This window comes from Siniperca chuatsi, linkage group LG9 (assembly GCF_020085105.1).
Source record: "Siniperca chuatsi isolate FFG_IHB_CAS linkage group LG9, ASM2008510v1, whole genome shotgun sequence".
NCBI lineage: Eukaryota > Metazoa > Chordata > Actinopteri > Centrarchiformes > Sinipercidae > Siniperca > Siniperca chuatsi.
Window position 1 is genome coordinate 27,878,154 of NC_058050.1, and position 15,695 is coordinate 27,893,848.

The window sequence follows — 15,695 nt, forward strand, 5'->3', positions numbered from 1 at the left end:
AGACAGCAACGTTTTTAATCAACATTTTAAAGTGGAAGTAGAGAACTTTTGATCATAACAGAATATAGTAACTTTCACCACTTCTCATTTTAGAAAGGTTTGTTGGAAAACTAGATGCTGGCAGGCTGTATGCAGTAAACTGGAAGCTAATGTTAGCTAACTGGCTAACTTCTATAGGAAATTACAGTAGTAAGCTAACAGGCTAGAAAAGCAGTGGATACTGGAAGTGCAGTTGTGCCCCTGCCTTACGAAAGTCGGAACAAAGTTTTAAAAATAGGCCTTGTAGATCTAATATTAGTGACGTTTTAGCAACTGGATTGCTTATTTCTCCTCTCAAATTTGTTCAGAAACAGATTTTGGTGGACTGCTGAGATGAAATAAGTGAAAGTTTGCAGTAAGTGAGTAAATGTACACATTCCACCACTGGTGTGTGTGTATGTGTGTGTGTGTGTGTGTGTGTGTTACTCACAGACTCTGTCGTAGCTCTGCTGTATCTCTTGATGTTCCCAGTGATTGAAGATTCTTCTCTAGTGTGACAACTGGAGGAACAATTGAACAATAGAAATATTAAGAGTGTGTACTGGACTCACAAACACACTCACACTCGTGCACTTAAAGAAGTCTTAAAGAGAGCTTTCCATTCATAACCTACTGAGAAACTAAAGACTAAAGACTTAAACCCAAACCTTAATTCAGTACTTTGACCTTAATCTAAAGCAAATTCTAATGTTTAAAGGACCTCTCACCACTTCATTCTTTGTGAAATGGGTGAATACTATTGGAACACATAAGAAGGTAGAGATAAGGTTTAGAAAATCTGAAGATTCCCTATAATCCTAACCGTAATCCTAAATCAAATATATATAATCCTAAATTCAACCTAGTACTACTTCTAAACCAAAGCAATGGTTTTTCATTGACCATTATGCCAAAGTTAAACCTAATACTAACAGTAAACTGAGCCATAAACTCATCCATAAAACAAATCTTAGCCCTCATTTAAAACTAGGACTAACACTCTTCTAATACCCAAACTCCTAAACTAACCATAAGCCTATTTTTAAACCATTCGTTTGTTAAATCTCAACCCAAGACATAATGCTAAATTTACCTTAAACCTGTTGTTAATGGTAATCTGACCTTTAAACTCAACTTTCAATCTCAAACTAAACTTAAAAGGTGGGGTGTGCAATTCTGGAGAAATCCAACACCACGACAAATACCATGATATAGAGCGAACAGAAACACAGCAAGTAACGTAACTAACGTTAGCTAGGTTGTGGGTTAACAAACTGTCGCTACAGTCGCTGCTGCGAAGCTAACAGCCAGAGAGGAGGCGGTTTCCCAGAGCCAGCACAGCCGCTCCAGACAGCGACGCTCACAACTCTCCTGCTGCTATAGCTAACATCACAATAACAGCAGCATATCTTGGCAAACTAGAAAGTAAGCTGAATGTCCGTGGGCAAGTCGTTTAACGTTACCTGACACACAAATCATGGCTGGAATAGTGTTGGCTCGGTCCGAGCCACTTTATTTATTTCCCATTCACAGAGCCAGGGCTGTGTACAAATACCGGAGAGGTTTTTCGGACCGTGTGGAGATATTCGCTGAATTTGACAAAAAGATGTGTATAGGATTAGAATTGCATACCCCACCTTTAACCCTAATTTAAACAGAAAAGAGGGTACTCATTCTAGTCTTAACCATAGACCCATGTCCTAATTCTAGACCAGCTCTAGTACTGATTTTGATCATAACCATAAACCAAAAACCTAAACCAGTTTTAACCCTAATGTAAAACAATTAGTATTTCTAATCTCATCCCTAAACCAAAAATTGAATCTGAAAGTAATCTAAACCTTAATTTAATCCTTGTACTTCTAATCGCATACTAAAATCCAAACACTAATCCTAAAACCATTTAACTGTGACTTACTTTCATTTCTAAACCCTGATCCTAATCTTAGAATCCATTTGAAGAGAGGAAGTCTGGCCAAAATGTCCTTGATCAAAGGTTTCAAAGTATTTATGTTAGGACAGGAGCACACTCAGTTTTTCTGATGAATGGTCTTGTTACCGTTGGAGTTGATCTGGAAGATACTGGAGGAGGTCTCCTGAAACACATCTTGCAGTTCTGAGGGGCTGACCTGTGTGGCTTTGGAGAAAACATGATATCAGCAAACACTTCTCAGCCCAGTGGAGCGTGACACTGCAGCAGACAGAGAGCTGACCACACAGTGGCAGCATGTAGTGACTACTGCGATGAAACAAAAACAATATAAATACCCAGGTTTTAACAAGTGTCTGTCTATCTGGTTGCATGTGTTGTTTGTCCATCACACTCGATATCTCAAAGGTCATATAGGTTAGTGATAGTTTCTGATTGGCCAAAAGGAGAATAGCATCATTGCTGGGGGAGGACATGATAGCCATTACCCTGCTAAGCTGCTGGCCAAGTGAAAGCAACCGCATGTATGTTTGGTCTTTCATTCTGTCTTTGTACTTTGTGTTTTTTCTTTTATCAAAACAGTGAATTTACCTCATTTCTACATACATTAAAGCTGCAGCAATCAATATTTTTAGATTAACAATGGAATAACTGTGCATAACTGTGTAATGTGAAAGAGGTCACTATAGTGAAAAACCTACAGAGAATTTCCACCCAACTGTGCAGTTTCTCTGAGCTATATGGGGCCTTTTAGCCTCTTTTAGTTTATTGTTTTGGTTTTTAATGAGCTCCCTCTCATCAATCTCATTTGTGTTTTCAGCTTGTTGCGCTGCCCCAAAGTGGCCAACATATTCAGTTAATGCAGTATTAACTTAGTGAATAATGTCCCTTAAAACCCACTTGAACCTTCAATTGCTCAGCTACTTGCAGAGATGTGCTAAAATATCACAGCACTATTCCAAAGGACTGCATTACCTTGAAAACATTTGCAACACAACATTAAAAAATCATAATGGCTCAACATCTGAATCTGTAACATCTGGTTTAGTTTGACAGGAACCTTCTTCTCAGCCCAGCTTTGTGATTTATGCTGATACAACAGATGGATTTTTTACATTGTCGTTAAAAATGTCAGTAATCTATATGCAGCCACCACCACGTCCACAAGATAATGCCAATAAACAATTGCCTTAAGATGCACCACTACTGGCCACTAGATGCTGTCGACTAAAAATCTCCAGCAGCAGTTATCAATACACAGTAAAATGTGCCAAAAGTTGAGTGAGCATTCATGTCAAATGATGCTTTGACCTGCTGCTAGGCCCCGCAGTGAGTATCAGTATCATAAATCTACTGAGCCCCATGACAGGCGACACTGGAAAACATCTCTCTAAAACTGCTAATTAAATATTAGGTCCTCACTACTAATATCACTTCTTAGTTACATCTTAGTTTCATTAAAAACTAGTTTGGATAGGTTGGCTGCTGCATGCTCATCCCTCCTCAGCTCCCCACTATTGGCCCAAACTTGTATTACCTGGCTCCAGTAACTGGCAGAGATGGCGCTGAACAGTAAAACCACATCCAAGCTGAAAAACCTATAGTGGATTTTACTGACTTCACAGAGCTGCTAGCATGACTGTAGTCTGTACTTAAAATGTTCATTGAAATACCAGTAAAATTTGCAAAGTTTAACTTTTAGCAATCTGACAGAAGAGCCCTAAGAATTATTTCTGCCACAACAATTCTTTGCATTATAATATTTTTTTTCCACTGTTTAAGCACTAAAGGCGCATTTACACTTGAAGTTCAGTTCATTTTGCCCAGATCAAAGGAGAATATATATGCATTGTTGCATTTTATTTCTCCTCTGGTTCATGTTCACACAATTTACAAACAAACCAAGATGAATTCATACAGACTGACAGTCGCCAAAAATGTCCAGTTAATGAGTTACCTGTCATCCTGCATCATTAGGACCCACGTGGGAAAGGCAAATTCTGTTGACTGACAGCAAGTTATGCAGCACTGTAATGCTTCTAACGTGTATGTTTATCTTCTCTGGTGTCACAAAGAGCTGACAAAGAAATAGATTACGGGCGTTATTAGTATTACACTGCAAATTGGCCGCATGTTATGAATAATGCCAAATGGGTAGAGAGAGACGGAAAAGAAAGAGGCGGGGGTCACGTGTGATCACTGTGTCACACACTTTTTAATGGACTTTTAATGAACTGCCAAAGTACAGAGAGTAGGATCACATGTCTGACAGGGGGACACACGTGCATGCGTGTTACCATGGTTACCAAATAGTTTGCATAAATATATACATCGCTTATACAAATCAATTATAAGATCTGCTTGGAAGCGGACTGAGACCAATTGAAAAGGAGGGTCCACGATTGTTCGGTCCTCAGCAGAGCTCGAATGGCAGCTTTCACGCCGGCCCAGTGAACCGCACTGACCTGGCGAACACACCAGGGTTCGTTTTAATCGAACATAGCAGGTTAGGTGTGAAAGCACCCTAAGAAACCATTTGCTGGTGAAATGGATTCTGCATGCTGATGTTTTGTTCGCATTTAAACTTCAAGTGAATTCTTTTCTATTCATGCAAGTTTTGGCAGGTGAGGTTTTGGTACTAGCAGCATGTAATTTAAGCAACGCTGCTGCCTTTAAATTCTCTGTGCAGGAAAAAGCTGTGGATGGATGGCACCGTGTTATTTGGCTTCTCAGTCGTGGTGACTATTGCTGCTAATGCAACACAGCCCAAATCTGCTTTTTTAGATTCAAACAATTACGAAACGTCAAACACATCAGGGCGAGCTGACAAAGGGAGTTCTAAAGAATATATGTAAATACTTTAAAGAACTGACACATCAAAGTTACATTAATTAGTGATAGTAGGAAAAATTGACATTTACAGTAATTATATTGAAATACTGTGTATTGTTATTATAATGAATAGATGTGGAAATTGAATGGACATCAAAGGCTGCGGGAGCCTCTAATGTAGAATCTAACTGCAGTGGTAATGATAAGAGCAGACGGGGAAAATGGCATGGCACTAAGCCACAGGCTGGCAGCAGGAGTGGTGAGTCTGCTGTATAAGTTATGTGGGCAGTGCTGTTTTCCTTTTTCAAAAGCACGTCATTGCAAATGACAGGGAGGGTTAATGGCCTGGAGCCATTACAGCAGGCTGAGATCAACATCGTGACCTGTGTAAGCTGCACGCACAGCCATCTTTTGCACCCAGAAATGACTGCAATTGGCATTTCTGTCTGACATGGTCAAAAGTACGGGGGTATAGATAAAAAGGTAGAGGTGTGGAAATGCTCAAAAGTCCCTGTCTTTGAGGAAAAGGAGATCAAATATTGGCATGAAATACAGAGAGAGAGAGAGACGGTGAAGGCAGAGACAAAGCAGAGGTGGACAATGAAACATAGATTCATGGTGTGGGCTGGAGAGGGAACTGTGAGACCTCCACTGAACATCACAAGTCATTAACTCTACTCACTGAGCTATACTGACAAATCGTCCAGGTAATATCATGATTGCATGCAGTCAGTCGAGCAGCATTACAAGATTGTGATACATTTGGAAATTAGTCATTTCTCAGCTGAAAGACCTTTAGAGCATTTTTATTGTTATCTCAGCATGCACACATCTTTAACACACGCTTTGTCCACCTTTCATTTACCATGATGGATGATATCCTGTGTGCATGCTACAGTGGAGGTGGCCAGGCCTATCAGAGGATGGGCTTGGATGGGTGTATGACCAAAGCGTAAGTACTACTCAGCACGGACTGCTGGAACTAAATATATTGGCCACATCGCAACACTAAATCTACCTTCCATGAAGTAACTCTCAGTGGCCCTGTTATTTGTATAGCATGCCTATGTCTTTGAAGATATTGCATTAATACTTGGCATCCTGAAAGCAACCATAAAATCCACATACAGTCACTTTATTACACTATCTATTGATCCTGGTCAATTTACAGTGTTGATAAGTGTTATGGTGTTTGGAGCAAATCAACATCCCCCCTGCCACTAATGCATATCCTCTATTCTGTCACTCTCCACCTCTGCTACCTCCGGCTGTGGCGTTTGTCAGGGTTTGAATGCATTTTTTTATTATTTGTACCCAAATGGTTTAGATATCTACCACTGAAGTTCCACACTTTAGGATGCCGATGTCTATCGCTGGATCTGTGGCCCGACCCGTTTATCCACAGCAAACTATCTTGACAACTGTTGGCCAGCTTGCCATTTAATTAGTTATTAGATATTCATGGTCCCCAGAGTATGATTCTTAATGATTTGGTGAACCCTTGATCTTTTGGCAGTGCCACTTTCAGGTCAAATTTCCCCCCTTGACCAACACTTTGGTCTCATGGTGTGTTCAGACGTACAGAAACAAAAAGACAAGAAAGAGCAGGATGTAAATTTTGGATGAAAACACAACAGATCAAAGTACTAGCGTGATTTGGGTCACCACTGAAATTCATCGTAACCACCATGAATCCAAGCTGACAACAGCCACCGTTCCCCGGGTGGAGTATTACCTCAGAGGCGTATGCCATTCTCCCTGCACGTGCAGCGGAAACCTGGTTTCCACGAGGGAGACGGAGAAGGAGAAAGAAGGGCTCTCTAGTCCTCTGCAGCCTCAGCAGCCTGGAATTGAGCGGGTTGTCGTATGTCGCCTTGTTGAAGAGTGTGGCAGGGTCCTCCTCATGGACTTTATGGTCATTCTCCATGTCATACGTGTGCTCTTGCTCTTAATCCGCGTTGCCATCACCCCCCCTCAGGAAATATTAGTTAAGTAGCCTGATGTTGTCAGCTCAGCAAAAAGATCAGTGATTAAATGAGTTATAAAAAATCAATGTGGGAGATTTTTGGTCAAATTTTTAAAACTCCTTTGACTAGATTATTTCTTCTCATTATTACAATAATTATTTCTCTAAGATGACGGCCTACTTATCACTGGCTGCTTCAATCATCGCACTGGACCGGAGCTGCTGTGAGCCATTAAAAGTCAGGAAAACAGGCAGGAGGGACCACGCGGAACATAAAGGTAAAGTTGTGTAAAAAGTAACAGACTGTTGCATTGTTGCTCTCCTATCTTGTGTTGAGGTGCCGAACTGAGAGCGCCGTTAAAGTAACTTTGTAATGCACTATTTTAATTTGTGTTTCTCTCTCTGTCTCTCTCTTGTCCGTGCCTCTCGCTGACTTTTCCTTTCTGCTATAGTCTCTCTCCATCCGTGTGTGTGTGTGTTAAAGCATTGCAGCAGCTGTTACACCTGCTTTCCCCAGATGTTAGTCTCCTCTGCTGCAGCGGTCAGTCTGCAGTGATAAATCAGATGTAGCGGCTGTGCGTATAAATGTCCATTCCCTCCTCCCATATTTTGCTCCTTTACACAGGAAATATTACAGGCAATTTTCAGTGGATCTGCTTTTTTCATTTTACTTGCATAAAACATTGGTAAATAAGGACAAACTTGACTGTTTAGCTCAAATCTTTAGTAAATATATCCCAATGTGTGCCACTAAAGGGAGCTAAGCTGCTACTTGTACAGGTGTTGAGTCCATTCAGTAGCTGAGGCAGAACCTCATCCTCCTAATAAACCAATAGCAAAGTCCAATAAAGGGTGGAGCGCCTACAAAACAAAACTACAACTGCGCATAGGCATAGCCACAGCTACAGGGATGCCTTGCCGTGTCACGATACTTCTGTTTCTACTCTTACCTCCTTCACAGAATATACAGTCTGTGGAATAACTACAGACAATGTATCTGGACAACTGCCGTGCTTGTTTCATATAGATTTAGGATATTATAGGCTAGAAATACATCAGTTTACTGAGGACAATCTCTCAATGTGTCATTTATGGCACTTTAAACCAACAGTATTTACTTGCGTTCATCTGATGACTTTAAATCTAACCTTAGCCAAAGATCGTCTGTTTTGCATACGTTTTATCCTTTTGACAAATGGGCGAAAACTGTGTGCCCAGTTCATGTTAGTGTCACACAATCCTTTCACGGTGGTGTAACATAATTTTCACATTAGAACCCACAACACATAATCTGCACTTATGATTTCATGCTCATTTCACAAACTCCACTGACGCTGTGTTCCCTGGAAGGTTGAGGGATCCATAGAGGGTTATTTCACAACCAGTGTTTGGTAAATGGTTTGGATCATTTCAGCAGCCTTTTATCTTTTCACACTTGAAACTTTTCTCTCACATTAACATGTCGACACTTTAACATGCTCATATCAGCATGCCACTTCAAAGCTGTGCTGATATGCACTGCCTTCAGAAAACCACTTTTGACAAATTTTGTCTCTCTGTGGTTTGAGCAGTGTGTCTGATACAGTCATAACTTAGATTTTGTCATATTATATCGCTGCAGAGGCATTTTGGAAATGCTTATGAGTGGTGAAAGAAGTAGAAGTTATATGATAAAATGTTAACAAGACTGGGAGTCTACAGCAGCTCTTTGTGCCCGTACTTAGAAGGAATTGTGAGACTTTCAGCTTATAATGACAATATTAACATGCTGATGTTAAGCAGGTACTGTATATACTATATATTTACCATGGTCACCATCTTAATTTAGCTTGTTAGCATGCTAAAATTTGCTAATTAACACTAAACAGTGGGAATGGGATTGGAATGTCTTCAGTTTTCCAGGTTCTGGGTCATTAAGAAATATCCAGTAGTTGTCGAGACATTTCATTCAAAACCAACAAGTCCCCTAAATTAAACGAGAAGATATGTCATTTGTCCATTCCCTCTAGTACGACATCAGCAGGACGACATCATTTATCTGTGATGAGGCCGTGGTTAAGGTTTGGTTAGGATTAGGGAAACACCGTGGTTTAGGTTCAAATGACTACTTTGCTAAGGTTAAGGGAGCTTCATAGTCATGTTTACAATAATAACCACATGGTTAAGATTCATGAACAAATAAATAACACTGACTGTCAGCCAGAAACGGGAAACGCACACCCCAAACTCCTCCCTACACGGACTTGGGAACCATATTTGTACAAAATTTTGTGCCTGTCCATCTAGTAGCTATACACTGGATAATTGGATACAAATTTCATGGCAATCGATCCAAAAGTGGTCAAGATATTTCAGTCCGGACCAAAGTGGTCAACAGACCCACTGGCATTGCCATCTCTAGAGCTCCGCTGCGTGGCTCAAAATACATGGGCTTGTCTACAGGTCCTTGCATGACTGTAGACTCTTGGTCTAGTTCAATGAAAATCAGTAAAAGCCAAAAGTGATTAGCCTTATATATAACAAGGAGTTAAATCATTTACGTCTACTGTAAAGGACCACATGAGAGACTTGTGAGACTTATTGTTTCCTTGCTGTATGATAATAAGAGGCGTGTAGCTTAAATGCAAAGAAGGGGATACATTTTTGCCTCAACAATAATGTTATGCCACTCAGTACTGGCCAAACAGTTACTATTAGGAGCCTTTCATTCACTGTATGGTTTACTGTATGTTATAAATTGTACCTTTGACTGATCAGATATTATTCTATTAGCGATATTTTCCTTATTCTGAGATTCACGAGAAATAAGGTTTTTGCTCAAGTAGAAATATTTACAACTGATAGGAAATAATTCTCTATCAAATATCTTTTTAAAATGAATGATGTAAAGACGTATCAAATCAGTTGACAATTTCACATGATTTTTCCAATCTTTTTAGTTGGTTTCCACTCGTCATAGAGCCTGAATCAGCATGGGAATGCACAGAGACAATATTTGCTTTGCTTGATGGGATTTTGAGTTTTCAGTATTTGCTCAACATACAGTATCATAGCTGTCAAAATAAGAGCAAGTGTCTGAAGTGGAATTAGAAAAAAAAAAAGCTGTAGGGCAGAGTCTCACTTAGCATATTCCCAGTTGCCAATGATAAACCCCAGTGAAGTGATTATAGATGATGATCAGTTTTGCAGTGTGGTTGATTTTCTTTTTCTCCATTTTAAGCGCTGAATAATCAATGCAAAGTGCCCTGATTTCTCCTACTATAATGAATGAGTCCTGAGCAGGCCGCGGATGAATTACCATCCTGCCCTCACAGAGTAGCTTGTCGATAGCACAAATGTGCTATCTGCAACATGTTCAATTATACTCTCAAATCAGAGAGGAACTTAATCAAGAACTCCCATCACATTATGCCTGAGGTCAGTGGCTGTCTCTCCTCAGTGAGGAGGGACAGATTTTACTCTTCCCAAAAATCTGCAAATTAGCCACTGAGCAGCTGACTGAGAGAATGAGAACCTGGCCTGATCCCAACAGCTGGCACTGCAGGTGGAGCCGACGAGGTTGGATCTCAGTAGGATTTGGGGGGCGGACCAGTGGGGAATGCTGGTGGGTACCACAGCAGAATGGGCACCAGAACCGGCGATGGCCGAGCGGGCAACCGTACCAGGCTCAGCAGCCTCCCAGAGAACACGGCCGAACCAGGACCGACAGAGGCCAGTTTGACGACAGGGAATATAGTACCGAGGGGATTTACAGCAGCTCCAACAAAGACTCTGACTCCGGGGGCGACAAAGACACGGCGTGTTCAGGCGGGGACAGGAGAGGCGTGAAGCGGGACAGGAGCGAGAGGGAGGTCGGGCATCAGGCAGCGGCAGCCTGTAGAGCCAGAATATTTTTCCCATCTAACTCGGCGAATCAAGGATTTATTTCGACCAAACCAGAGTTGGTGGTTGTTGGAACAGTGGAAAAACTAACCAAGATGGTTTTGGTCAGTTTTATTTGTTTCTGTCGTGTTTTACAATAACTTAACAAGGCAATTAAGCTGCTCTTAGTTCGGTAAAAGAGAGAAACATGAATTCAGAAGTTGTACAGTTACAGTATAGTTTTCTGTTTGGAAAACGGGTGTACAAATATGTCCTTTTTTGCCATTTTGTAAGTTTATTTTGTTTATTTATTAGACTAAAAAAGCTGATGCCATCAGGAATGCGTTTTAGATCGCTCATATAGAAGAAAGTTTGATTTGTTCCAGAAGCCATTAGACTTGAGAGATGGTCAGTTTACCTTGTGTATATGTGCCAGCCATGTGTATTGCATCTCTTTTTTTTCATCATCATATTTGTATTTTTCCACTGTTTTTATGCGTGTGAATGAATTTTTGTGTGTATTAGTCTTTGCAAATTCCTTGCCTAAAAATGCCCCCATGGGGACAAATAAAGTATTTTATATTTATTTTATATTGAAACTGTACTAAACAGATACTGTTAAAGGATTATTAAAACCACTGTATACACACACACACACACTACCACTCAAAAGTTTGTCGCCATGAAAGCTTGATTCGGTACAGTCAGATGGCTGAGAGGAATACTCTGTATTTCTGAATGGTCTTTCATGCTTTTAGGTTGTAGAATGTCGTCTTTACAAATAAGTGAAAAAAAGAATAGGACAAAAAAAGATTGTATTTCTCATAATCGAAGGAGGAATAATCAAAATTGATAGCCGTAACATTAACCTGTCGTACTGTTGAATCATCAAGGACACTTTTATATCATTGAAAGAAAACCTTAACATGGGACGCAGCACTTATTACTAAGGATGTGCAGCCTTGTTTTAGGTGTTAACAGTCAAATTGCACTGGTCATTATTTACTTAAAGACCACACCAAGGTTTTCTGCTGGTAAAATGGAGGAAAAGCGGCATCACTGAAAACACCTGTGCATCACCTGTCAAGACGGCCCTGCATCAGGGCTCAGCTGTGCTTTATGCAAATTAGATGAACTGCGGCTAGGCTCGTTTACAACAGTCTTAGTAAAAACACAGCAAAATTGAAAAATTGCTGTATATATTAACAATGGGTGAGATGACTAACTAATGACAAATCCACATAGAATTATCGCCAACTGTGTAGTTCTTCTCGGCCCCTACGGAGCTTTTTTTTTTTTATCTTTCAGCTCATTGATTTGGTTTACAGCCCACAACTTTACTGTTTTGGTTCAGTCTCACATTGATCGTTTCCAGCTGGTCTCAATTAAAAAGCTCTGATAAACCCTCTGGCTACGTTCCCAGCACCAAACGGCAGACAGACGGAGTTAGCGACTAGCTGGTGAATCTAGAGGAGTATTTAGCAGCTAAAGAGGTGCCAAAACAAGGTTTAGCTTTGGAGAGTGAATATTATACTCGCCGGTATAACATGACTCCTAATGAATGCTAATATTGCTTCGTGTCTGTTGGGTGTGGTAATAAAAATGAAAAAAAAAGTTTGCTTAGATGTTTGGCATAACAACTTTTTAAGAAGATAATTTGTCATGGTTGTGGTTACAGCTTGTTGCACTGCCCCCAAGCGCTCAAAAGTCAATTCATGCAGGTTTAAAGAATACTGGAACTAAGATTTACCTCAGAACTTTTCAATAGTGCTGTGATAATTAGTGCAGAACATTTTATGTTACATAATTATGTAATAATTGCTTTTAATACGTGTACATGTATAGTTCAACACAATAGAGGAACAGTCTATATCAGTATAGGATGAAACAAAGTAACACTGGCAGGTTTTTAGGTTGCTGCAAATCCCATTTAAGGCCCCCAGAATACTGGACAGCACAGCCAGTACAGCTGTCACACTGTTGATGTGCTATATCCTAAGTTCATACATCAGTGATGCTATAGCAGAAACTGGTACAGCAACGTCACCCTGGACAAACAGGGTTATTTTAAGCATACGACTGAAACAAGCTTGGATAACCTGGAGAGAGTGAGTAAACCACAAGAATTCATAAAAGATTCACCTTGACTTCACTGGGAGCAGGTGTACATAACCCCACCCCAAAACACACACACACACACACACACACACACACACACACACGCTGTACAGCATCAACCCCACATGCAGCCGTCTAGCGGCGTTCTGCTCTGTTTGGTGTGCTATCATGTTGCTCGCAGCCAGAACGTGCAGAAAATGCAGACCAACATTAAATCATTACCATGAAAAGCTTTGTTCTGGTCTGGCTGAACTGCATGCTGTTCAGATGCCGCAATTTGGTCGGATATTTTTGTTTCTTTGATGAAAGCTTCCTCCATAATTTTGCCTCACTCCTCTGCTCAGTGGGAGATGGACTATTTGTTATGTTTGCCAATCTTTCCTTGCACTGTTTGCAAACATTAAGCCACCATATTGATCTAGCTTAGAAAAAAGGTATCAATTATGTGATTCCAACTTAATAAAATCTGAGTTTGTGCTCAAGTTGATAAAACTGTTTTCCCCCGTAATGCAATTTCAGACTATACATTATTGTTAACAGAAAAAGTTAACAGTTAACACTGTCACATACAGAAAAGTGTCACGATGCTGTCGGATCAGTGTAATTACTTTCATTATCATGTTCATTCTTACTGTGGGCATCTAAAAATTGCTAAGTGCAGAATTTCATACAAAACATGACCTTTCCACAAAACAAATATAGCTGCATGTAAGACAAATAAAGTTATTAAGAGCACTTTAACGAGAGGGAAAACTCCTCTGCACATTTGATATAATACATTCTCTAGCTGCTTGATCAGGGAAAAGCAGGAGAGTAACTTTACTAACACTTCGTATGTCGCCAAATTTGAAATGACATTAGGCTCATTCTTTTTGGTCTTTACTAATTTTCATCAAGGAGTAGCTCTGTGCAAACTCCCGGGTTTCATGTTCACACACATGGCTGTTTGCTTTTCTGCTGTAACTGAACATTCATTTCTCTGGTGGTGAGGACAGCTCAGGATATGCTTATGCTAAGAGAAAGTTAAGAGAAACATGAAGACCAAATTTGAAATACAATTTAATCTGCTAAATATGAGATCAGGACCCATCAAATTTGATTATTTATTACAACTGAATGATCTAATTTCCACTCATATTTGTGTATTATGATTTTATTATCATCAGGGTTTCCAGGAATCATTATCCAGATTTTTTCCACACTTCCTTGAGTTTACTGTGAATAACAGAAGGCTAGCTTTCACTGGCAGATGACAAGCTAATTTCACAATTAAAAAAATGTTGCTTTCTACCAAACACAGGTTTACGAAGCGCCACAGACTGCGCTGCCACCTAGTGGTATCAGCTCAAGAGCTATTCAGAGACAAGGTGCAGAGAGCTCGGTGAATCCAAAGTCAAGTGCAAAGAAGTGCTCATATGAGGATGCAGGGCCGCATAAAGCTGGACTTGAGATCAATGGCGTCTCAGTTGGTCCATTAATTCATGCATGGCTGTCTGACACATGGCCCACTTTGGCCACTTACTCCCCATCAGCAGTGCATGGAGCTGGAGGAGCAAGTGCTCATCACAGCCCTGCCACACTCAGACCACCCTCTTGCTTCATTCGAGCTTAATGAGCAGGGCTCTGTCTCCAGAGAGCTCATCACAGGGAACTCACAATGTGGACAAATATAACCTAAGAGAGTTGCCTTTCTGGTTAGGCCTTGTATATGCGCATAGTCATTGTGGTTCACGAGTTAAAGGTCCAGTGTGTAACATTTAGGAATTTCTATTGGCAGAAATGGAATATAATATTCATAAGTATGTTTTCATTAGTGTATAATCACCTGAAAACTGTTGTGTTTTCGTTACATTAGAATAAGCCCTTTTATCTACAGAGGGAGCGGGTCCCTGTCACACAAGCTGCCATGTTGCACCACCATGTTTCTACAGTAGCCCAGAATGGACAAACCAAACCCTGGCTCTAGATCGGGCCGTTTGCGTTTTTCGCAAATTTCACAGCCACCGTAGTTTTGCCTACACGCACGGAAGGGTGATGCAAGCGGTATTTAAATGGTTGCAAACTGCAATTTCCCCACTAGATGCCACTAAATCCTCCACACTGGACCTCTGCCATTTCATTTTGGCTACGTCCTTTTAGCCATTTTGGAGTAGATAAGATTGAGTTTGGCTTTCTCTGGATTCAAGGATTCTCACATCTCTCCAGAACTCTTTAAGTGCTTTATCTTACTGTTCCAAAGCAGGTTCCAATGAGCCATAGGTTTGGTGGCAATACATATACATTTAAAGTCTACCAGCATGTAACACTATAGCATCTCAAAATAACTATCTGCCTTACCAGTTAGTAGATCAACTCCACCTTTTTCCAGTGTCGGCCAACTGAACTTGATAACAGTCCAGTTACAATCAAAAACCGGCACCATTAAAATGTTCTCCAAGAGTAGGAGTTGTGGAGGAAGGTTGGAGGTTTTTTATCTTTTGTCACAACAAGGTCCTAATGTTTCCACAATGCAATGGCTTTCCCCAAACCATTGACAACTTTGAGAATCCCCTTTTGAATCTTTTTTGCTTTATTTCATCCATACTGAGCACTAGGTCGCCGGGCTAATGCAACGCATTGCTATGCTGTCTCTTTCCCTGCTTCCCAGCAGGCATTGCTTATCTACATCTACTTGCAACACATGACAAGTATCAAGGCAGACAATTGGCAGAGTCAGAGAGAGAAACAGACAGAGAGATAGTTTTCCTATTAAGTTACATTTGAAAATAATCCAACCGAGCCCAAAGCTTTACACAAAAAAAGCAGCCCGAACCTGGGTCAGGTTTCTGAAGTTGCGCGTGATATGACCGTGATTGTCAGATTGTGGGTTTTGGAAAGTAACAATTGCAACTAAATTAAATTGACATTGGAAAGTTGCGGGGTTAGGTAGTTTCAGGTGCTTTTAGATCCTCAAACAAGTTCCTTAAATTA

The 15,695-nt window shown here is 40.5% G+C and overlaps 1 protein-coding gene across 6 annotated transcripts in view; it reads right to left on the reverse strand.

Annotated features, from left to right (window-relative positions):
* tsnare1 (T-SNARE Domain Containing 1) overlaps positions 1 to 15,695 on the reverse strand; it is a 168,551-nt gene that overhangs the window by 100,848 nt on the left and 52,008 nt on the right. For all 6 annotated transcript variants that reach the window (XM_044208680.1, XM_044208677.1, XM_044208678.1 and 3 more), the window contains 2 exons: positions 2,078 to 2,155; positions 470 to 539 (listed from right to left, as the gene is read on the reverse strand). In XM_044208680.1, the coding sequence (XP_044064615.1) occupies positions 470 to 539; positions 2,078 to 2,155 (148 nt within the window). The remainder of the gene's footprint in view (positions 1 to 469; positions 540 to 2,077; positions 2,156 to 15,695) is intronic.